This window comes from Microcaecilia unicolor, chromosome 1 (genome assembly GCF_901765095.1).
Source record: "Microcaecilia unicolor chromosome 1, aMicUni1.1, whole genome shotgun sequence".
Taxonomy (NCBI): Eukaryota; Metazoa; Chordata; class Amphibia; order Gymnophiona; family Siphonopidae; genus Microcaecilia; species Microcaecilia unicolor.
In genome coordinates this window covers 693,081,027-693,104,949 of record NC_044031.1, presented here as the reverse complement: position 1 = coordinate 693,104,949, position 23,923 = coordinate 693,081,027, and the positions used below count along the sequence as shown (strand labels likewise).

General features: G+C 44.7%; 1 protein-coding gene across 2 annotated transcripts in view; it reads right to left on the bottom strand.

Annotated features, from left to right (window-relative positions):
* The window catches only part of ICE2 (interactor of little elongation complex ELL subunit 2), a 161,685-nt gene that overhangs the window by 123,006 nt on the left and 14,756 nt on the right, over positions 1-23,923 (bottom strand). Inside the window, exons 1-2 of one of the 2 annotated variants that reach the window (XM_030188450.1) lie at positions 14,494-14,535; positions 10,622-10,889 (exon numbers count right to left, since the gene is read on the bottom strand). In XM_030188450.1, the coding sequence (XP_030044310.1) occupies positions 10,622-10,837 (216 nt within the window). In that variant the 5' untranslated portion in view covers positions 10,838-10,889; positions 14,494-14,535. Of the gene's footprint in view, positions 1-10,621; positions 10,890-14,493; positions 14,536-23,923 lie in introns of those variants that run through there. The other variant, XM_030188449.1, reaches the window with a different exon arrangement.

Here is a 23,923-nt window from a genome sequence, read left to right as displayed (position 1 = left end):
GCGAGACTCCCGCCCCGGGGGCGCCGAGGCGGTATCCCTCGAACTCCGTGCCCTCTTGAGAGCAGAATCCACGACCGCCGAGTCATGGGGCAATTGGGGCCGCATTAACTCTGGGTCCGAGTGGATTCTGTACTGGGACTCTGCTTTCTTGGGAATGATGGGATTAGATAAGGGTCTCATCCAGTTCCGAAGCAGTGTCTCTTTGAGGACATTGTGCAACGGCACCGTGGAGGACTCTCTAGGTGGTGATGGATAGTCGAGGACCTCGAGCATCTCAGCCCTCGGCTCATCCACAGAGACCACGGGGAAGGGAATGCAGATAGACATGTCCCTTACAAAGGAGGCAAAGGAGAGGCTCTCGGGAGGCGAGAGCTTCTTCTCTGGGGAAGGCGTGGGGTCCGAGGGAAGACCCGCAGACTCCTCTGAGGAGAAATATCTGGGGTCCTCCTCTTCCCCCCACGAGGCCTCTTCCTCGGTATCGGACATAAGCTCATGTAGCTGAGTCCGTAACCGGGCCCGGCTCGACGTCGAGGCACCGAGGCCTCGGTGTCGTCGAGCGATGGACTCCCGCGCCGGCGGGGACGAAGCTCCCTCCATCGACGTCGACTCCACCTGCATGGCGGTCGCAAGCGGCGGCGGTGTCGACGGCCTCAGCACCGGGCTAGAGCTCGCCGGCGCCACAGTCAACGGCGCCGAGGGCGCAAGCACCCCCGGCGCCAGCACAGCCTGGCGCATCAGCCCTTCCAGGATCCCCGGAAGGATGGCTCGGAGGCACTCGTCCAGGCCCGCTGCCGGGAAAGACGGAGGGGCCGGTAGAGGTGTCGGTGCCGGAAGCTGCTCGGGTCCAGGAGATGGCACCAAAGTGCTGGGACCCTGACGCGCCGGTACCTCCACTACCGAAGGGGATCTCTCCTCTCGACGCGGACGCTTCGGCGTCGACTCCTCGCCGGCACCGAGAGCCGGACGCATCGAAGGCGACCGATGACGGTGCTTCTTTGATCTTTTGCGGTGCCCGTCATCGGTGCCAGGTGGAATAGAGGAGGAGGAGGTCGATCCCCCTCGGTCCCGAGGAACCGGGTCAGACAGGGTTCGGTCCCGAGGGCCATGGGCCGAGGGAGTGACCGGGGCCGATTGCCCACGCGGCTTCTCACCCCTACCCTCACCGGAGGACCGGCGGGCCGACGGGACCTGTGCTCCTGGGGTCGATGCCGATTTCGCGGGCATCGATACCGGTACCGAAGAACCGGCCGTCGATACCGATGCCGTCGAGGTCGACGTCAAGGGGCCGGCGCAAGTTCCAAAAAGACGGTCCCGTAGAACTTGCCTCGCAACCTGAGTCCGTTTCCGGAGACCAAGACACAAGGAACACGACTTGATATTGTGCTCCGGCCCGAGGCACTGGAGGCACCAAGCGTGGGTGTCGGTCTGCGAGATAGGCCGGCCGCACCGACCACACTTCTTAAATCCACTCGGGACCTTCGAGGACATCGACGGAAAAATCGCGTCGGCGAAATTAAAGTCGTCGATGGTGGCGGTAAATCACACCTCGAAAAATGAATCGACCGCGCGGCCACAAGGCCGCAACGCGACGCCCCCGCTAGAAAACGAGGGAAAAACCAAGCGCGTTCACTTTTTTTTTTTTTTTGAATAAAAAAGAAAAGGTCCGGAACGCGCGGGGACCAGAAACAAAGAAAAATTAAGAAAAATCGCGAAAACGCGACGTTTTTCCGGGGCTGACCAGAGAGAGCGGCGACGCACGACTCTCTCCAGGCGCGGAAAAAACAAGACTGGCGGGAACGGTCGCGCACGGGCGGGAAGACGGCCGCGAAGCTTCTTCCGGTTGGTGGGGGCTGCCGCGGACGTCACCCAGTCATGAGAACAAGCAGCCTGCTTGTCCTCTGAGAAAGGTAGATTATGAAATCCCACCCCCACCCCAGTAACTCCAGCGCCCAGATGGTTGTGCACACTTATCCTTGTCTCTTCTTGAGATGTGCTCTTTACCTGCCAATCGTATTAACATGTACTCCCAGTCTGCACAGATATGTATTCTGTGCAAGGCATCTTGTGAATACTCAAGGAGCTGACAAAACGTCAGATGGCAGTACACTATACCAGTAGTAGCGTTTCCCTATGAGGAATTCGAGATAACTCCTGTGACTAGGATGTATCTCTATGTATCCTTTAAGTCCAGAGAACACAACTAGTCTCCCTGTTGGGAGAACGAGAATAAAGGTGTCTAGGAAAACCATCCTGAACTTATCTTTTAGTATAAACTTGTTCAGGACTCTTAGGTATAAGTTGGGACAGAATCCTCCCATCTCTGTCATGACCGGCAAATACTTGGGGAGTAAAATTGCCTCCCTTTTTTCACTGGTGGAATGGATTCAACTGCTTTTGCATCTAAGAGGAAGACAGATACTTTGTAAGTATTTTCGGATGCTGACAGACCATCTGGTATCCTGGAAGAAAAACAGCAAATATAACACCATGCCAATTTATGCTTCCCCCCACAGCCCCTGTGCTAATACCATTAGTATAGCTCCCATTGCTTATTTATATTACTGTAACAGTATTAATCCATTACTTGTCCTCCTTATTTGGCTTACCCAGTCCCCCAAGATGGCCTAAGTCATCTTTCAACTGACGTTCCAGTAAATCAGATAGCTGCACAAAACACAGTGTAAATTCCAGATCTGCTCTTTACTGTGGTTTAAATTAATCAAAGCTGCCTGCTCTGTCACCAGACCAGTTCTGCATATTCTATTGCAGGCTGAGACCTCAAAACATCCTCAACTGCAGATCCTGTCAACTGTTTCTTGAGCCTTTTTCCAACCACAGACACTCGATTTGATCAGCTGCGTCACCTCATCTGGCAACACCCTCATCATCTGCTGCTTGATCAGGCCAAGCTCGTTCACAGCTTTCAAAGTATCCTTCAGATACCTACTAATGTAAGATAATCCATTTGCTTTGAAAGAGTATACCCACTGGTACCTCAATATCCTTGAACTGGCACCATTTTTGCAGCATGACTGGAGACAAGTCACCTCAGTACGAGCTCTCTCTAAGTCCACTAAATGCAAGTGATGCAAGTCCCACTTGCATTTTGGTGCATGTAAGAATGTGTCGGGGACATTTTAAGTCGCTGTTGCTAAGCACGTCTAGAGCTGAGTCCACCAGTCACTCTAGGGCCTGGTCCATCTCACCACATGCACTGGCTGCACCTTTCTGGTCACTTAGCTAGTGTTTGCTCAAGAACACTCGCTCTACCACTCTTTCTTTATAAAGCAGGAACTACAGCTTTTCTTTGGGGATGAAAGGACATTGCCATGATACAATAAATCTTAATGCAACACCAAACACCTTCTCCGATATGTTCTGATGAGACATCTACCCAATCAGTACTGGGCTAAATGACATCTCTCATTACTATGGAATTTCTATCCAAAAAGATTTCACATTGCATTGCGCTTCCTGCACAATTTTTATCCTGTTTGACTCCATGTTATCCTTAATATATCCCACAGGAGACTGAACAAACAATACTTCTATTTTTCTCATAACACAATGCAATAACTTAAATGAAGTGTGCTCTTAAAAAATGGAACCACCACAGAGCCTTAAATGTATCTTTTTCTTGTCTCCACATTGAACTTATAATCATAATCATTGCACACTAACTTTATAAATGTTAATTGAAAGGCAAATACCAATCATAGCAATGCAATAAACTTTCAAACAAGTGTTCAAAAAAACAAAAACAAAAATAGACTTATCTTCATGGAGTCCCAACACGGACTGCATTTCACAATAGCTGCTTCAGAAAACCCCAAGCATGCGATTCAAAACCCTGTGCCAGTTCCTCATGTTAGTTGAGTTTGCAGGCTAAGGACTCTTAGGAGCAATGTCAGGAAATACTTTTTCACAGAAAGGGTGGTGGGTACCTGGAATGCCCTCCCACGGGAGGTTGTGATAAAAATGGTGATGGAATTCAAGAATGCGTGGGATAAACACAGAGGAACATTATGGCGCTCATTTTCAAAGCACTTAGACTTATAAAGTGCCATAGGTTACTATGAAGCGTATTTTCAAAGCACTTCGACTTACAACGTTCCATAACAACCTTTTATAAAGGCACGTAAGGGCCTATGCACGTCCAGCATACGCCAAATCAGTATTACCGCCTAGCAACTGCGAGCCCCTGGCGGTAATTCTGAATTTTGCAGGGGCGCCTACCCGGTGGTAAACGGCACTTGGCATGCACTTCATGTGTACCGCATAGGTAGCATGCGAGACCTTACCGCTAGGTCAATCGGTGGTGGTAAGGTCTCAGGCTGAAAATGGACGCACATTGGTTTCAATTGTAGCACACATCCATTTTCTGGCCCATTAAAAAAAAAAAAAAAAAAAAAGGGTTTTTTTTCCTAGACGCAGTAAAAAATGTCCCAGAACATGCCCAAAAGACGTGCTTGCACTACCACAGGTCACCTTGTTACCACAGCTTAGTAAAAGGGCCCCTAACTGCTTTGAAAATACCTCTCCAAATAGAAAAAGAATCCAATTAAAGCAAAACTTAAAAGACCTCATAACTGGAGCAAGATTTGATGGCGGCTTCAAAGGTTGGACAGGCTTCTATGGTCAGGATCAAGGCTGGAGTGGGCTTTGACAACAACTAGTAGTTGGCAAGAAGGACTGATCCAGGCAGACTTCTATGGTCTGTGTCCCAAAATTGTCATGGAGAGACAGAGATTAATGAAGAAGTGGAACCTGTGCAGAGTGTCAGATTCAACTCTGGCCACCTTGTTGGTCAGCCTGAATAGACCGTGCAGGTCTTTATCTGCCAACATTTACTATGTTGCTATGTAACTGCACAGCAGCCTTCCCAAAAATGCTGGGAATGCCCCAACAGTTAACACAGTTGATTGTCACCTTTTTGGAGCAGGGACACAGAATGTTCTTCTGGTAGTTGCATAGAAAAGTATGTTTGGCAGTCTACTACACATGCAGAATAAAAACTGGGTTCTAGTTCTCCCTCCCCCTTGCACCCCAAAACAAATTAAGTGGATTTGCATTTTTTTTATATAAAGATATAATTCTTCTGTTTGGCTACATGAGTGTGCACAAATAGTAGAAAGTTACTGCTGCATGCAGGTTAGTTTGGAAAATGGAAGCATAAATAAGTTAAAAGGGCATACTTAGGGGACCTTTTACTAAGCTGAGGTAAAAAGGGCCCTGTGCTAGCGGCGGGGGTTGTTTTTGCTGCTCGTTGAGGTCCTTTTTACAACAGCGGGTAAAAAAGGCTGAAGAAAAGGCATGGCCATGCAGTAAGATTGCTCTTACCGTGAGGCTATGGAGGTGGCAGTAAGAGCACTTGTATTAACCCAGCAGTAACTGTGTAGTGCGGCGCTGCCCAATTACCGCCAGGTAACCCTCTGCAGAATTATTTTTTCAATATTTCCGCTAGCGCCAGAAATGCCACATGTTGAGGGTACAACTACCTCTGGTGGTAGCTCCAGATTGGTGTGTGTTAAGCACACGGTGGGATTACCGTCACTTAGTAAAAGGGCCCCTTAGGCTCCTATTTACTAAGATTATGGTTTTGCAGTTACATGGCAATAGCAAAAATTAAACACACATATTATTGCCCTTGCCGGCTCCAATCTCAAAATAGCTGTCTTGCAGAACTACCACAAGAGAACGCAGCAGCCATTTTGAATGCAGAGCCAGCATGGGCAGAAACAACTGATGACTGCTTCCGCCCCGACTAGGCCACTAGACGACTAGTGCTTCTAAGGAAGACCCGGAGAGGGCCTACTTTTGGTCAGCAGGCCATGTCGCCCTGGTTTTGGCTGAAACAGTGTGGCAAATTTCAGCCACCAATTCAGTTTCAGTCGCCTTCTACATTGTGCCCAAAATCCATAAGAACGTGTTACATCCATCTGGCAATCCAATAGTCTTGGCGAGATTCATTGTTCAAACATGTATACAAATTGTGAGACATCCATTCCTATGCTAAGGGTATTACCATTTTTTTAGGGTTATTGGATGGTCTGGGAGATCATGATGCTTCTTTTTTTTTTTTTTTAATTCTTTATTTATTGTTTTAAAAATAATTGACAAGGATATCCTTGTAATAGAAATACAGGCAAATAGTAGTTCAATAATATTCTCAACAATCCTTCAAAAGGAAAAACAATTAACAAAACAAGAAAATTGAGAATTTTAACTATTCAATAGGAAAACAAATATAGCCTTTCTTAGACCCCAAATGGAGATGGGGAGTGATGAATTAGAGAAGTAATCAAATAAATATTACTAAACTGAAAGCAAAGGCTAACTTCCAAGTTATCTTTATACATTATTTCAATTGTTTCAACTCTAGAAACGTTTTCAGATGTTCCGGTGAAAAAAAAGTATATTTCGTTTGACGTCTTTTGAAGTGTAGTATTAATCCGGTTTAACATCCCCCATAACGTTTCCAGAGTCACCTCCGAGCTCTTCACTGAAGAAAACACAGTTCCTTCAGCTTTCAGCGCTGATTGCCGCGTGCCTAGGTCCTCACTGGTCGCCCCTCCTGACACACTTCCGGAGTCAGTGGGGTTTCCCTCTAGGGCCGCTTTCGACGCTGGGCAGGAAGTAATCATTGAAAGAGATGGTGGAGATAGGGAAGTTTCCTCTCCCGGCGGGGAGCCTGCTTCTCCAGAAGTCCCCGCAATGGGATCCTCTCCCCGTTGAATACTGGAGGTACCGGGGAAGTAATGCTCTAAAGACGGCTGGGTTGGCGAAGAAGTTGAGGTAGGCTGAGAAAGTAACCTCAACGTTCCTTTTCGTTTGGAGTGTGGCATTGTCTTGCTCCGCCAAAGGACGAGCAGCTTGCTGGTGTGAGCCCTTGGATCCGGCTGGAGACGGTGGAGTGAACCCCTCCTTCTCCAGAGGACAGCCGACCCACCCCCACCCTTCGCCTGGGAAGGCCGCCGTTCCCTGGAAGTTGAGCCTCCAGGTGCGGGCAGCCTACAGGGCTTCTAGAACAGGGGCGGACAGGCCCCGCGGACAGCGCGGCTCTGGATCCCCGGAGGACAGCTGGGCCGAGGTCCCGGGGGATTGGCACGCCGGCGTGGAGACCACGGCGGCAGAGGTAGAGGCAGGCAGCGGTCAAGAAGAGTCAGTAGCAGGCAATTGTCAAGGCAGGCAGCGGTCAAGAAGAGTCGGTAGCAAGCAATGGTCAAGGCAGGCAATATCCGATAGCAAGGTACAGAGATCCATCCAACGATGCGGAGCTCTCAGGAACGAGAAGCCGAAGCACTGGCTAGGGGAAGTGGTGCTCCTTAAGTAGCCCTCCTCATTAGCGCGGGGCCCCAGCTGGTGCTTCCTGCAGTTGCGTCTCTGGCACCCAATCCGAGGTGACGCTAGTCATCGCTTCCCCTGCTTGCTCCCGCAACCGGAAGAGACGCCGGCTATCCACCGCTGGCGCCATGTTGCAGGGGTTCCATCCCGGAAGTGGGAAGCCGGCCATCGGCGGAACCAAGGTGAGAACAACCGGCGATCCTTTGTCACCAGACTGAAGACAATGGCCGCCTCTCCCCACGGGCCGGCGATAGCCGGCCACCGGAGGATCTGCGGCAAAGGCCGGCCATCCATGGCAGCCCCAGATCCCACGGCCCAGTGGCACTGGTGACTAGCAGGTGAGTGTTAGTCCCGGCGGAAGACGGGACAGGCATTTTGAGGAAAATTGATTATTGCAGCCCAAACCAATTAGAGCGTTTCACCAGCCTACCGGTCAGGCAGCCATCTTGACACGGCCCCTCTGTATTGTCTGATGCTTCTTCTATATTGCTTGATGTCTGTTCTTTATATACTAACATACCTGAGAATGATGCATTGCTGGTGGTAAGGAAGCTTTTACAGCAAGCACCACATCCCCATTTGATGCCTCCAGAGTTTTTGGTGAAGTTGCTATGAGTAAAAATTATTTTTTGTTTTATCACAAATGTTATCAACATGTTTCAGGAGTGGCTTTTGTCCCTGTGGTAACCAATTTATGTATGTCATCTTTTTTTCTAGCAAGTTTTGTGCTGGTGTAGAGTTAGATTTTTTTTATTTGGTGTGGTTCCTCCCACTCTTTAGAATGTTTTGTGACTTTTTGTGAATTCTTGTCATTTCACTATTAAATATGAAGCTCAATGGCATGTTTCTCACTTAACGTTGTTGGTTGTTCAGTTGGTTTGTGGTGGCAGAAAATTTTAGATTACCATTCATATCAAACTACATTATTGAATTTTTCTAGTATGCATCCTTTTCATTTACGTGACAATATACCTTTCTCACAGTTTCTACCATATTAATGTATATTCAGTACTACAGAGGAACATAGACAGACTGTCCCAACACTGAGTGTTAAGTTGCAAGCCCGGGGATATCCACAGAGGATAGCTAAGCAAGGTGTTAAGGGGCATTACATAATCCATGAGAAGATGACCTGGATTGGCCACTGTCGGTGACAGGATGCTGGGCTAGATGGACCTTTGGTCTTTCCCAGTATGGCACTACTTATGTACTTATGTACTTATGTACTTATGAGAGTTAGAACTAAGTATATAGACAGATGAAGAAACATCTCGAGTTATCTGTGTATCTTTGTTTATGGGATTCTTAGATTGTGGGGGGGTTCATACAAGAAACTATAATCTATTTGACAGATTGTGTGTGGCTGAAGTTTAGAAGCATGAAATCAAAGATGAGCTACAGCTGAGAGCTCATCAAAAATATGGACATTGCTCCGTCTGCAATTTGATGTTGGAAATAAGAAATAACTATATTTAAAGATCTCCACTGAGACAAAACTTATCCTTTACATTTGAAGACTACTTGTCAATCTGAGAATATTATTTATCTTTTACAGCATCCATGTGGATTATACTATGTAGGGTAAACCACAAGAAAATTAAAAAACTAGATTAATTGAACACCGTCACTGTATATGTGCCCAAGAGCTGTTGGGACCTTTAGCATCCTACAGTTTGGATCAAAATCATACCCTTGAATCCTTTTGCTCTGTGATATTGGAACAACTGCAGGTGCCAGACCGTCATAGGAACGTTTGTCGCCAGTTGAGACAACAGGAACTAGAGTGCATATTTCTATTAAATACTGTGGAACTTGCCGGATTGAATGTAGCTATAGAATGGAAAGCATTTTTTTAAATACATTTCCTAGTTTTCTTTGAATAAGCTGTAGTGTTGGTTTGATCTTAGAAAGTGGGAGGGCTTTAATGTCATCATTGAGAGCTTTCAAATGTTGTCGTTTCTCTTCCCTGTAGCCATCTTGGGAGTTGAATTTGGAATTTAAGCAGACTTTAAACAAATTAGGGTACCCCCTGTTGGGAATATGTGGATATTATTTTTCTGCTTCAGTGTGTTTAAGACTGTTATATGAACTTAATTAGCCTGAATACATACGAGAGGGAGGACAGTATAGTCATAATAATGCAACATTCTCATACTGAAGTTTTGAAATGTTCATTATAAAGGATCTGGGTTTGTTTGTTTTTGAAATAATAGTACTGAAGGCAGAGTTCTTTCTGACCGATGATTATATTGAGCCAATATAAGACAGCAGTGTGTGAGAGGGTTCATTTCTGACTAAGGTCTTTTTCTCCACTTTTTTTTTTTTTTTTTTTTTTACAAGAAATATCTAAATCCAGACCTCATAATATGGACGGGTAAGCTTTTATAATAAATGTTTCTGAATTCTTAGTCTACCATCTCTCTCTGTTGAGACCGGCTCAAGGGATTTATGCATCCTGAGCCAGTTTGCATCAAGCCAGCTTCCCCTCCCCCCTAATCCGATATCTCTTCCCCCTCTGCACTCCTCTCCCTGTGGGTCCTGCATCACTCCTCCTCTCTCCTTCTTCTCCCCTTGGTTCTGTGAATCTTGTGAAAGTTACTGGCAGTAGCCTGAACACGAGCTGCATTCGGCCAGGTCCTGAGTGTTCCCTCTGCCACATCCCACCCACAGGAATTGCATCAGAGGAGGAAGGGTGGAAGAGGAAAAACCCAGGACCTAGCCGAACACAGCCTGTGTTTAGGCTGCTGCCAGCAACTTAGATGAAGTTTACGGGACCAGGGGAGAGAGAGAGATGAAGGATTGATGCCAAACATATAAGTGTGGGGGGAAGGGGGGGAGAGAGGCCAGGCTAGGAGTGTGAGAGAAGGGGAGAGACATTGGACCCACAAGGAGGAGGAAGTAAAGAAGGCTTTAAACATTAGGTCATGTGAGATCAAAGACTAGAGATTTTGGTCCAATAGTTAAGCTGGCCCTGCTCTCTGTTGTTTTTGGTTGGAAAACAAAATACCCTATGTAGTTACAAATGAAGGTTCATAGCACCACATTCTAGCCCTGGTTCAACTGAGCTGAAAGTACAATGGAAAAGGAGGACACTAACTGGTAAAAAAAAAAAAAAAAGTTGAAACTGCAAATTCCATGAATGCTACCTTTACATTACTTAAAGTGATTTGATATGCCAAATCTACTTTTAACATTGGAAATAAAACTTGTTTTCATGTACCATCTTTGCTTAAAATTATTATTTCTTAAAAAGGATAAAAAAATATATTAAACATACCAGAAAATACAAATATTCATCTCTGTCTTTTCCCATAGGAACATATTTTCTGTTGCTGGCATACTTTGCCATGAGATGCACATACATCTTCTGTTCTTTCTCTGTGAGACTGGAGAAGTAAGAATATGGAATCCTGGGTTCTGGAAAAGGTTCAGTCACTGTACTTGATTTAACATCTGCTTCATCTGGAATTGCAGGCTGAGAACCGCGACCCATTTCCTCCTCCTCTGCATGTTTAGTTGGTGCATCTGTTCGTTCTTCTGTAGGCCTATGTGAGAAGAGAAAATGAGACTTTTTTCAACCTAAATCCCACTATCAGTAAAATCAAGTTTATTAACAAATAAAAATAACACTATAAAATGGCAACCCATTAGTGTGGCTAGAATTTACCTTCAATAACTGCTAATGAGCACCATAAACCTACTAGTAAAGGTAGCACTAGAAATATCTAGGAAAGCTAGCACATTTGGCAACAGTATAATAATGGGTGATTTCAATTATCAAAACATTGAAATCCGGCTCAAACCATAAACAGGATAGGCTTGCCACTACTGCTTCTTTTCCAAAAATAACCCACTACATAGAATTTTTTAAGTGGAGGAAAAAAAAAGACCAGCGGAGTGGTAAACGTCCATAGAGCAGAGTTGTCAAGTCACGTCATCCCCTGACGCAGCTTTATAGTGAAACAGGGCTGCTGTCAGGTTTATGGTAACTGGTTGTGGAAATGAATCATCTACAGTATGACTGGATGTGAAAGAAATCCATTGGAGAGATGAGCATTATATACATCATGCTGCTTTGTTATGACTGTACTGTTATGCCTCGAATGTTATTGGCACTGTATTCAGAATCTAGCCTTTGGCTTGTTATACTACATTTTCCTTACTGATATTGAGAGAATTACAAGTTATATTCTGCTTTAGACTATATACGGTGCAGATTTTTGACTTATGATTGAATGTGCCCTCACCTGTGAAGTTAAAATAATCTGTGGTGAGGGGAGCAAAGGATTCCAATGTCTTTTTTCTCCACTTAAAAAATTCTGTAGAGAGGGTTATTTTTTTGTAAAAGATGCAGTAGTGGCAAGCCTAGCCCGTTTATGGTTTGAACCTGATTTGTTTGATTTTCATGATTGGATTCAGACCCTCCCTTTTTCCATGGTTGTATGATTTCAAGTACCTCAATATTAACTCTTTCACCTCACCTTTTTATATGCTGGATATCATTTGGCCTGTCTTCCATTTAATACATGGAATGCATCTGGTCTGGGCTTCCAAAATGGTGTTGTAGACAACATCCATGACTATGTCAAACTCAATCTTTGCAGCTGCTCCTTTTAGGGTTTTTTGTTTTGTTTTATACCAGTTTTCTCGTTTTATCATAGTTTAGTTGCCATTTTGAAAGATAAATGCTAACGGAATCAAGTTCTTTAGAGTCTTTACTCTATTTAATTCAGATTTGATCACATTATAATCATTATAGGTAGGTGGCCCCAGCACAATTATGACCTGCACCAAGTCCTGCATTCCAATAAGAACTGGATCTAAAAAAATTCCCCCTCTTGTCTGTTCCTGAACTAGCTGCTCCATGAAACATTTATTTCATCTAGGAAATTTAATTACCTCCCTCTGTTAGAAGATATGGGAAAGAGTCAACATGGATTTAACAAAGGGAAGTCCTGCCTTAACAATCTGCTACAATTTTTGAAAAAGTGTGAACAAGCATTTGGATAAAGGCAAATCAGTTGATACAGTATAAGAATGCTTTTGACAAAAGTCCCTCTGGAGAAACTCCTGAGGAAACTGAAAAGTCAAGGGATAGGAGTCCTTCCACACCCTAGATACACTCATTTTGAGTCTACTACACACTCGGCATTTTTTGGCCCCAAAATTATGGTATGGCCTCCCCCACAATTTGAAGAAGATGGCCCTCCTGTTGAATAACTAATGTTAGAAATCCTTGAAGCCATGTGGTAGAAGAACTGTCAACAAGAAATAATTGTTCCAAGCTGAAAGTTTCTGTTCATTCCATTTAGGATGCTGGTCAAAGAAGTCAGTAAATACAGTATATGCATACAGAATGGCACTGCAATACTGCCTTCAAGATCACAACAGGTGATATGAATATTTATATGAAATTACAAAGGACTATCTGTGATTTTTAAATTAAACAGAAATGTTACTATCTTAGCAATGTGTGATTTTTCACATACACCATTTCTTTCTCATGCATTCAGTGATTTATTTATTTATAGCATTTATATCCCACATTTTCCCACCCAAGGGCAGGCCCAATGTGGCTTACAGAAATTTACACAAATCATACATCAATTCTACAACAAACAGTCAATGGCACTGTAGTGAAAGAGGCTAGTGAGTAATAGCAGAGGTGGGGAAATGTGGAAAGAGAAATTGAATTCAATAGGCAGCGGTGCGGGGCAGGTCAGGAGCATAAGCTTTTCAGAATAAGAACGATGCAAACGATTCCGTACCTTCAGAGTACATTCTCATGGATCTTCCTCCACCCCATCCCATTCTCTGTTGGGAGTTCCTCAGGGATATGTCCTTGGACCCTTTCTTTTTTCAATCTACACCTCTTCCCTGGGCTCGCTGATCTCATCTCATGGTTTCCAATACCATCTTTATGCTGACGACACCCAGCTTTACCTCTCCACACCAGAAATCACTGCGGAAACCCAGGCCAAAGTATCAGCCTGCTTATCCGACATTGCTGCCTGGATGTCCAACCACCACCTGAAACTGAACAAGGCCAAGACTGAGCTCATTGTCTTTCCACCCAAACCCACTTCTCCTCTCCCTCCACTCTCTATTTCAGTCGACAACACCCTCATCCTCCCCGTCCCATCTGCCCGCAACCTCGGAGTCATCTTTGACTCCTCCCTCTCCTCTGCCCATATCCAGCAGACAGCCAAGACCTGTCGCTTCTTTCTCTATAACATCAGCAAAATTCGCCCCCTCCTCTCCGAGCACACCACCCGAACTCTCATCCACTCTCTCATCACCTCTCGCCTTGACTACTGCAACCTACTCCTCACTGGCCTCCCACTTAACCATCTATTCCCCCTTCAATCCGTTCAGAACTCTGCTGCCCGTCTTATCTTCCGCCTAAACGGATATGCTCATATAACCCCTCCTCAAGTCACTTCACTGGCTTCCGATCAGGTACCGCATACAGTTCAAGCTTCTCCTAACCTGCACTCAATCTGCAGCCCCTCATTACCTCTCTACCCTCACCTCCCCTTACGCTCCTACCAGTAACCTCCGCTCACAGGACAAATCCCTCCTCTCAGTACCCTTCTCCACCACCGCCAACTCCAGGCTCCGCCCTTTCTGCCTCGCTTCACCCTATGCTTGGAATAAACTCCCTGAGCCCATACGCCAAGCCCCCTCCCTGCCCATCTTCAAATCCTTGCTCAAAGCCCACCTCTTCAATGTCGCTTTCGGCACCTAACCATTGTACCTCTATCCAGGAAATCTAGACTGCCCCCAATTTGATTGACTGCACTTTTTTGTCCTTTAGATTGTAAGCTCCTTTGAGCAGGGACTGTCCTTCTCTGTTAGATTGTACAGCGCTGTATAACCCTGGTAGTGCTTTAGAAATGTTAAATAGTAGTAGTAGTAAGAAGGTCTTAAGGTATTTTTTGATGGTCGGATGATCAGGGGTAATTTTCACAAATTTAGGTATACCATTCCACAATTGTGTGCTAATATAGGAAAAAGTGGAGGCGTAGGTGGTTCTATACTTGAGGCCTCTATAGATTGGGTAATGCAGACTTAAATAAAAGCAAGCTGATCTGTGAGAGTTTCGAGGTGGTAAGCTGACAAGGGTGATCTTGAGAGAGGCCAACTTACTTTAGAGTAGAGGCTATTTTTCTAATACTTCTGGTTCACATATTAACCCTTGCTTTACCCATGGACACTGGGCCTTAATTCACATTTATACACTTTAGGAAACCAGTCCTGTTGAGGTTTGTATGGAGATATAACAATTTCTAGTAACACAAAGGCGGGATGTAATTACCCTAAGGAGCAATTAGCACACAAGGAATCTCTATGGGTATGATTCTCACTTCGGATGCAAGAGGTCCCAGGTTCATACCCAGGACAAACCGGGGTGTAATTACCTAAAGAGCAATTAGCATACAAGGAATGCCTAGGGGTGTGTTACTAAGGTAAGAGTTCTTTGCAGGGGTTTAGATAATAACTAATGCAGCTGTGGCATAGACAGAAATTAAATCTGTTTATTGGAGATAATTAATGATCAGAATAAAATAAAAAGCTAGCTTAAAAATATATTTCTCTTTGGTAACAATCCGAAAACATAGATATGAACTATTACAGTGCACTATAGTAACTCCTAAAAGTAAATTATTCACACAAAATACCAGCAAAACTAATGTGTAACCCACACCAGTTAGACAGCTTCCCTTTGCCTGACAAAGACAGATATCTCCTTCTGAAATCATACGAGTGATCCTGTCTCACCTTGTGGGTTACCGAGTATAATGATTATCCCTTTTCCCTGGTCAGATGGATGTGTCTTCCCTTGGCTCCAGCAAGCCAAAACTGCAAATCAGAATGGTCAGGAACATGATGAATATGTTCTCCACTCAGCCAGTAATGTCAGACTTCTGTGGTGTACAAAAGTCAGAGGCGCAACCATACATTTCCTCTTCTTGTGTCTTAAGTACGTATAATCCCTTCTGCAGTGTCTTCTCTGTTACTGCACAGAGAGGCAGGGAGTTTAGCTATCCTGATATTGCACAGAATTCAGTATTTCAGACAGCTGCAAATCCACTAATTCCTTCTTGCATCTCCTCCACGTACCTGTCTGATGACAAACAGGTCAGAACAGCTTATCTGACTAGCTGCGACTCTGGTTCTTCACTGCACTGATCAGTGGTATGAAAAAACAATTCATGATGGTCGGTGACCCAGATTCTTCCCCTTGTCCAGTGTAGAACTGGTTCTAACCGGTGCAGATACAAAGTTATCTCCCAATGTTGTTCATGCTATCCATAGCTGGGAACCTCACTCACCAACCTGACCACATAGAGAACAATGAACAACGATGGTATTCAGCCTTCAGTCAAGCAGCATGTCCTTGACAGCTCAGCACAACGTCAAAAAAAAAAAAAAAAAGCCGCTAAGTCAAGGAATCTTGCAGAAACCATGATAATATGGCTCAGAGCATGGTTTAGGGCATAAGTTAGGTCTCAGGCTAACAAAGGAGACCCAGAAAACACCCCTACAAATCATGGTACTTTATTTATTTTTAGAGTTGATATACCAACTCTCTGAAAATAATTCAAGGTGGTTAGCTGCTGTTCCAATTTGTACAGAATTTTTGCTATGAAAGGAATGTCAGGTTATGCATACAGAAGAGACCATGTCGCTAATACGTCTGAGGATAAGCAATCTGGGGATGGGAAGATGGAGAAAAGAGGAAGCATTGGGCTCTTTATTTTGGCAATGATAATGACCTGAGGAGTCCCCTATTCTTCAAAGATGGTCTGCAAGGTGATCATCAAGGGACCACTTGTAAGGCTGTGCCTTTTGCTATATGGTTGAGAGTTCCAGGGATATAAGCAACCTGTATTTGGGAGCAATTGGTTATTACAAAAGTCACAAATCTTTTTGCTTCCCATCAAACATATAGGGATTCCATTCCTCCTTCTTTGTTAAGATAAAAACACTGCCACTTGGTTGTCTATCTGGATTAAAACAGATGTGCCCTGGAGGAAAGGGGGGAAAGATTTGAAGAGCATGGTTAAGATACATGGAGTTTCTAGCAGCTGATGTGGAGAAGCTTTTTGAAGTTTAACCATATTCCTTGCATATAGTGAGCATCAATATGATTTCCCCTATGTATGATACATCTGTAGTTAATACCTGCTGGAGTGGAGGAGCGGCCTAGTGGTTAGGGTGGTGGACTTTGGTCCTGAGGAACTGAGTTCGATTCCCACTTCAGGCACAGGCAGCTCCTTGTGACTCTGGGCAAGTCACTTAACCCTCCATTGCCCCAGGTACAAATAAGTACCTGTATACAACATGTAAGCCGCATTGAGCCTGCCATGAGTGGGAAAGCGCGGGGTACAAATGTAAAAAAAAAAAAATACTATAATGGAGCAAAGGGGACACCCTTTGTGAGATTGTTTTTGACTATCCATCAGTGTAACTTAGTACAGAGTTGCATCAAAGAACAAATAATGGCAGAAAGAGAAAAGGTGGCATTAATTTTACTGGAACTTTAGGTGTCATTAAGGTTGCCTTATTTTTAGGACAGCCAAAGACTCTACATGGCCGGCTATGGCCATATGACCCAATATCAGCAAGCAAACTCTGGTCATAATAACCAGGATTAATCGTAAGTTGTACACATGTGAAATAAGGGCCTGCATTCTGTCTTAAGGCAAAGGCTTTTGCTTGTTTCACAATGGTGTGAGAGGACCTTCAAAACAATGTAAAAATCCTAATGAGTGAGATCTGGCATCTTTTGATCATTCTATTACTGATGCTTACAACTAACATCTATGACTGGAGAAGTATGTTGGCACATGGAATGTAAATGGATTGAATTCTCCAGGCAAATGAAGCTTGGTTCATAGGGAGTTGAAACGTCTTCAGTGGGATGTGATCCTGCTCCAGGAGACACATATATGGAGACAAGAAACACAGTTGCTTAATCATAAGGCATATAGTGAATATGTGGTTCATTCTGATTCAAGGGGGGGAAAGATTGGAGGGCTGGTAATATATATTCGCAGGGGGGTTCCCTTTGCAGTATTCAGGGATGGCCAGGGACAGTGTCTGGCAGTGAGGGGCCTCCTTTCTGGTAAAGAGGTTACAATAATAAATCTGTATGCACCCAATACAGGACATGGGGATTTTTTTTTTTTTTGAGGGGGGGGGGGGTTATAATTGAGGATTTGCTACAGTTTCGGAAGGGAATGGTGATTTTTTTTGGGAGGGGAAGACTTCAACTTGGCTCTTACAAACTTGGACCACTCTAAAGGGGTTAGTGGTCTTAATCTACTCAATTGTAAGCAGTTGAAGTCTTTGACCTCAAGTTTAGACTTGATAGATGTCTGGCGTTTGCAACATCCTGGACAGAGATCTTACTCATTCTATTCTTATGCTCAATCCACTTATACTAGAATAGACATGTTATGGTGCAGCTGTCAATTATGGGGGCACATATTAGATTCTACGACAGAGAGCATCACGGTTTCTAACCATGCACCGGTTGGTGTAATTTTGGGTGGTTTGGAAAATGAGAAACGCCAGCTATCCTGGAGGCTGAATGAGGGCCTTCTGGGGGACAAGAAGGTATGTCAAGAGCTCCGGGATGTTATTCGTGATTATCTGGCAGTCAATGATATGGGAGAAGTTACTGAGGCCATATTAAGGGATGCCTTAAAGGCGGTGCTTCGGGGTCATTTAATTAAATGGGGAGCTGGGAAGAAAAGAGTAGATCTTAGAGCACAGCTGGCTCACCTGGAATGTCTCCACCGTGAGGGGGGAACAAATGAGGTGTTGACACGCTTGAGAAATTGTCACCAGGAACTTCATAAATTTCAGGTCGAAAAAATAAGTACATAAGTAATGCCATACTGGGAAAAGACCAAGGGTCCATCGAGCCCAGCATCTTGTCCACGACAGCGGCCAATCCAGGCCAAGGGCACCTGGCAAGTTTCCCAAAAGTACAAACATTCTATACATGTTATTCCTGGGATTTTGGATTTTTCCAAGTCCATTTAGTAGCGGTTTATGGACTTCTCCTTTAGGAAACCGTCCAACCCTTTTTTAAACTCTGCTAAGCTAACCGCCTTCACCACATTTTCCGACAATGAATTCCAGAGTTTAATTACACGTTGGGTGAAGAAAAATTTTCTCCGATTTGTTTTAAATTTACTACACTGTAGTTTAATCGCATGCCCCCTAGTCCTAGTATTTTTGGAAAGCGTGAACAGACGCTTCACATCCACCTGTTCCACTCCACTCATTATTTTATATACCTCTATCATGTCTCCCCTCAGCCGTCTCTTCTCCAAGCTGAATAGCCCTAGCCTCCTTAGTCTTTCTTCATAGGGAAGTCGTCCCATCCCCGCTATCATTTTAGTCGCCCTTCGCTGCACCTTTTCCAATTCTACTATATCTTTCTTGAGATGCGGCGACCAGAATTGAACACAATACTCAAGGTGCGGTCGCACCATGGAGCGATACAACGGCATTATAACATCTTCACACCTGTTTTCCATACCTTTCCTAATAATACCCAACATTCTATTCGCTTTCCTAGCCGCAGCAGCACACTGAGCAGAAGGTTTCAGCGTGTTATCGACGACGACACCCAGATCCCTTTCTTGGTCCATAACTCCTAACGTGGAACCTTGCATGACGTAGCTATAATTCGGGTTCTTTTTTCCCACATGCATCACCTTGCACTTGCTCACATTAAACGTCATCTGCCATTTAGCCGCCCAGTCTCCCAGTCTCGTAAGGTCCTCTTGTAATTTTTCACAATCCTGTCGCGAGTTAACGACTTCGAATAACTTTGTGTCATCAGCAAATTTAATTACCTCGCTAGTTACTCCCATCTCTAAATCATTTATAAATATATTAAAAAGCAGCGGTCCTAGCACAGACCCCTGAGGAACCCCACTAACTACCCTTCTCCATTGTGAATACTGCCCATTTAACCCCACTCTCTGTTTCTTATCCTTCAACCAGTTTTTAATCCACAATAGGACATTTCCTCCTATCCCATGATCCTCCAATTTCCTCTGTAGCCTTTCATGAGGTACCTTGTCAAACGCCTTTTGAAAATCCAGATACACAATATCAACCGGCTCCCCTTTGTCCACATGTTTGTTTACTCCTTCAAAGAATTGAAGTAAATTGGTCAGGCAAGATTTCCCCACACAAAAGCAGTGCTGACTCGGTCTCAGTAATCCATGTCCTCGGATGTGCTCTGTAATTTTGTTTTTAATAATAGCCTCTACCATTTTCCCCGGCACCGACGTCAGACTCACCAGTCTATAATTTCCCGGATCTCCCCTGGAGCCTTTTTAAAAAATGGGCGTTACATTGGCCACCCTCCAATCTTCCGGTACCACGCTCGATTTTAAGGATAAGTTGCATATCACTAGCAGTAGCTCCGCAAGCTCATTTTTCAGTTCTATCAGTACTCTAGGATGAATACCATCCGGTCCAGGAGATTTGCTACTCTTCAGTTTGCCGAACTGCCCCATTACGTCCTCCAGGTTTACCGTGAAGTCAGTAAGTTTCTCCGACTCGTCTGCTTGAAATACCATTTCCGACACTGGTATCCCACCCAAATCTTCCTCGGTGAAGACCGAAGCAAAGAATTCATTCAGTCTCTCCGCTACGTCTTTGTCTTCCTTGATCGCCCCTTTTACCCCTCGGTCATCCAGCGGTCCAACCGATTCTTTTGCCGGCTTCCTGCTTTTAATATACCGAAAAAATTTTTTACTATGTTTTTTTGCCTCTAATGCTATCTTTTTTTCATACTCCCTCTTGGCCTTCTTAATCTGCGCCTTGCATTTGCTTTGACACTCCTTATGCTGTTTCTTGTTATTTTCAGACGGTTCCTTCTTCCATTTTCTGAAGGCGTTTCTTTTAGCCCTAATAGCTTCCTTCACCTCACTTTTCAACCAGGCCAGCTGTCTTTTGGAGTTCTGTCTTTCTTTTCTAATTCGCGGAATATGTATGGCCTGGGCCTCCAGGATGGTATTTTTGAACAGCGTCCACGCCTGTTGTACAGTTTTTACTCTCTCAGTTGCCCCCCTAAGTTTTTTTTTTTACCGTTCTTCTCATTTTATCATAGTCTCCTTTTTTAAAGTTAAACGCTAACGTATTTGACTTTCTGTGTACAGTTACTTCAAGGTCAATATCAAAACTGATCATATTATGGTCACTGTTATCAAGCGGCCCCAGTACCATAACGTCCCTCATCAGATCATGCGCTCCACTAAGGACAAAGTCTAGAATTTTTCCTTCTCTCGTCGGCTCCTGCACCAGTTGCTCCATAAAGCTGTCCTTGATTTCATCAAGGAATTGTATCTCTGTAGCGTGTCCCGATGTTACATTTACCCAGTCTATATTTGGATAATTGAAGTCACCCATTATTATCACATTGCCCATTTTGTTCGCGTCTCTGATTTCTTTTATCATTTCTGTGTCTACCTGCTCATCCTGGCGAGGCGGACGGTAGTACACTCCTATCACCGTTTTTTTCCCTTTTATACATGGAATTTCAACCCACAATGATTCAAAGGTGTGATTTGTGTCCTGCTGAATTTGTAATCTATCTGAGTCAAGGCTCTCGTTAATATATGATGCTACCCCTCCACCAGAGTACATGAGAAAGTTAGCCCAAGAAAAATTTTTTGAATTTGGACATAAATCAGGCAAGATGCTGGCCAATCTCCTTCAAAAACGTCAGCAAATAAACACTATTTCTAAAATTAAGGGTTAAGGGGATATTTTATACTACCAGGATAAGGATATTCGCACACAGTTTACCCAATTTTATCAAACATTGTATAGTGCAGGGAAACAAGTAGATCCTACTAGGATCCATGAATATCTCCAAAGTCTTAGTTTACCAACATTGTCTAGTGAGGAGAGTGCACAACTAGAGGCACCTTTTCAATTAGATGAGATCCTTCGAGCTGTAAAGGGCCTTAAGGGGGGAAAGGCCCCAGGCCTGGATGGTTTCTCAGCAAAATTTTACAAAATATTTGTAGGGGAAGTGAGTCCTCTATTATAAAGAGTTGGTAATGCCTGTTTCAATGGCAAGCAACTTCCCTTGAGTATGCATGAAGCGGGAATATCTTTGCTTCTGAAACCGGGGCGAGACCCAGCCTTATGTGGCTCCTACCGTCCAATCTTGCTACTGAATTTAGATACAAAAATTTTGTCTAAGATCTTAGCTGATAGGTTAGGGCAGGTGCTCCCACATTTGATGCATACGGATCAATCGGGGTTTGTGGTAGGAAGGCAAGTCGCGGATATCATCAGACGCACTTTACATATTATGTGGGAGGCCCAGAGGGGTGAGACCCCGATGGAATTTTTGAATGCTGATGCTGAAAAGGCCTTCGACAGGGTAGAGTGGCCATATCTATATATGGGGCTAGGCCGGGGATTCTTGGGATGGCTGGAACGTTTGTATCATGACCTGGTGGCAAGACTAAGATTAATGGAGGTTACGCCTCTACTATCAAGATAGGGAGAGGTACACGACAGGGATGCCCATTGTCGCCCCTTCTTTTTGCTCTGTACATTGAATCTCTGGCTCAGAGGGTAAGGACACTGGACGATATTAAGGGCATTCAAGTTGGATAGAGTGAGCATAAGATGGCTCTTTTTGCAGACGATATTCTATTCTTTATGAGACTGGTAAAGTAAGATCTGGCAGTTTTGGTGCGAGAACTAGATAATTTTGGTAGACTATCTGGGTTCAAGATTAACTATGATAAATCAGAATTCATGGACATAACGAGCATGCAGGGTGAGCTGGGTACTGGGATCAGGGATTTTCCCTTCCGATATGTTCGGGAACGCTTTCAGTATCTTGGGATTCAGCTAGCTTGTGATATCTTCCAATTATATAATTACAATTACGTTCCCCTGTTCAAGCAACTCCGTAAAGATCTGGCAGATTGGCAGGGTAAATGGTTGTCCTGGTGGGGCCGCACTGCGGCAATAGGAATAAACATTCTACCAATCTTACTATTTTTATTTCAAACCCTGCCGGTCTCAATTCCCAGGTCTGAGCTGGAGCACTTACAGCAAAATATATTGAGGTTTATACTGGGGGGGGGGGGGTGGAGAAACCAAGACTACATAGAACAGCGCTATGGAGATCGGTAGAAGTGGGAGGCCGGGGAGTTCCAAATTTACTTTGGTACTATTGGGCAGCTCATTTCGGCCTGGAGCCAGGAGATGATCACGGATGTAGCAAACATGGACCAGGTATACGTAAGGGAATATGTTCTGGGGGTGGCTTTGTGGGCTTCCTTGTCCTCCAGGGCCTATAGTCAACTCACACACAATCCATTTGTGCGGCATCTTCTGGGATTGTGGTGCTCTCTTCAGACTAGATTTGGGAAGTTAGGACAACCTTCTTCATATGCATGTTACTTCAGAGCCCAGGTTCACTGTAGGATATGGGCTTCCTGTATTTAAAAGATGGGCAACCCTAGGTCTTACATGTTTCAGGGACTTTTTGGATGTAGGTGAGTTGAGATGTTTTGAGGAAGTACGAGAAAAATATGCTATTCCTGAATTGGAGGCCTTTTTCTACTTACAGGTTAAGCACTATATATCCCAAAGGGGTTGGCTGAGGGAGGACCCAGATGACTATGAACATTTTGAAAATATCTGGGCTTCTAAGGGGTACTATCTTTGTCCTGTATAAGTTTATTAGGGGGCTAAATTCCAGAAACTTATACATATGAAACAATGGGAACAAGACTTGGGGGGGGGGGGGGGGGGAGCTCACTGAGCATGAGTGGAAAGCTATATGTAGAGAAGTTAAAAAGGCTTCAATATGTGTACTTGTGAAAGAAAATGCATATAAAGTATTAACACAATGGTATTATACCCCTGTAAAGTTACATACAATGTTTCCTGCATCCTCCAGCACCTGCTGGCGATGTGGCATAGAAAGGGGAACTTTTCTACACATTTGGTGGTCTTGCGATCGGCTCCAATTTGTTTGGAAGACTGTGGCTGATGGTAAAATTATGTATCATACCTGATAATTTTCTTTCCATTAATCATAGCTGATCAATCCATAGACTGGTGGGTTGTGTCCATCTACCAGCAGGTGGAGATAGAGAGCAATCCTTTTGCCTCCCTATATGTGGTCATGTGCTGCCGGAAACTCCTCAGTATGTCGATATCCAAGCTCCATCCGCAGGACTCAGCACCTAGAGAATTACACCCACAAAGGGACACTCTGCCCAGCTCACCACCGCCGAAACGGGGGAGGGGAATTAACCCAGCTCATCCCCACACAAGTGGGGGAGGGGAATCCGTCCAGCTCATCCCCGCGGAGCGGGGGAGGGACACCACACCCGCCGATGCGGGGGGATCTAGCTTATCCTGCAACCGCAACCGCGGGAGGAGCTGACTGACCCTAACACCGCCGAAGCGGGAGGGGTACAAAGCTGCCCTACTGCCGCACGAAGCGGGAGGGAGCGCCGGCAGAATTTAAGTCTCAATCCAGCCCCGTAAAACGGAGGGGAGA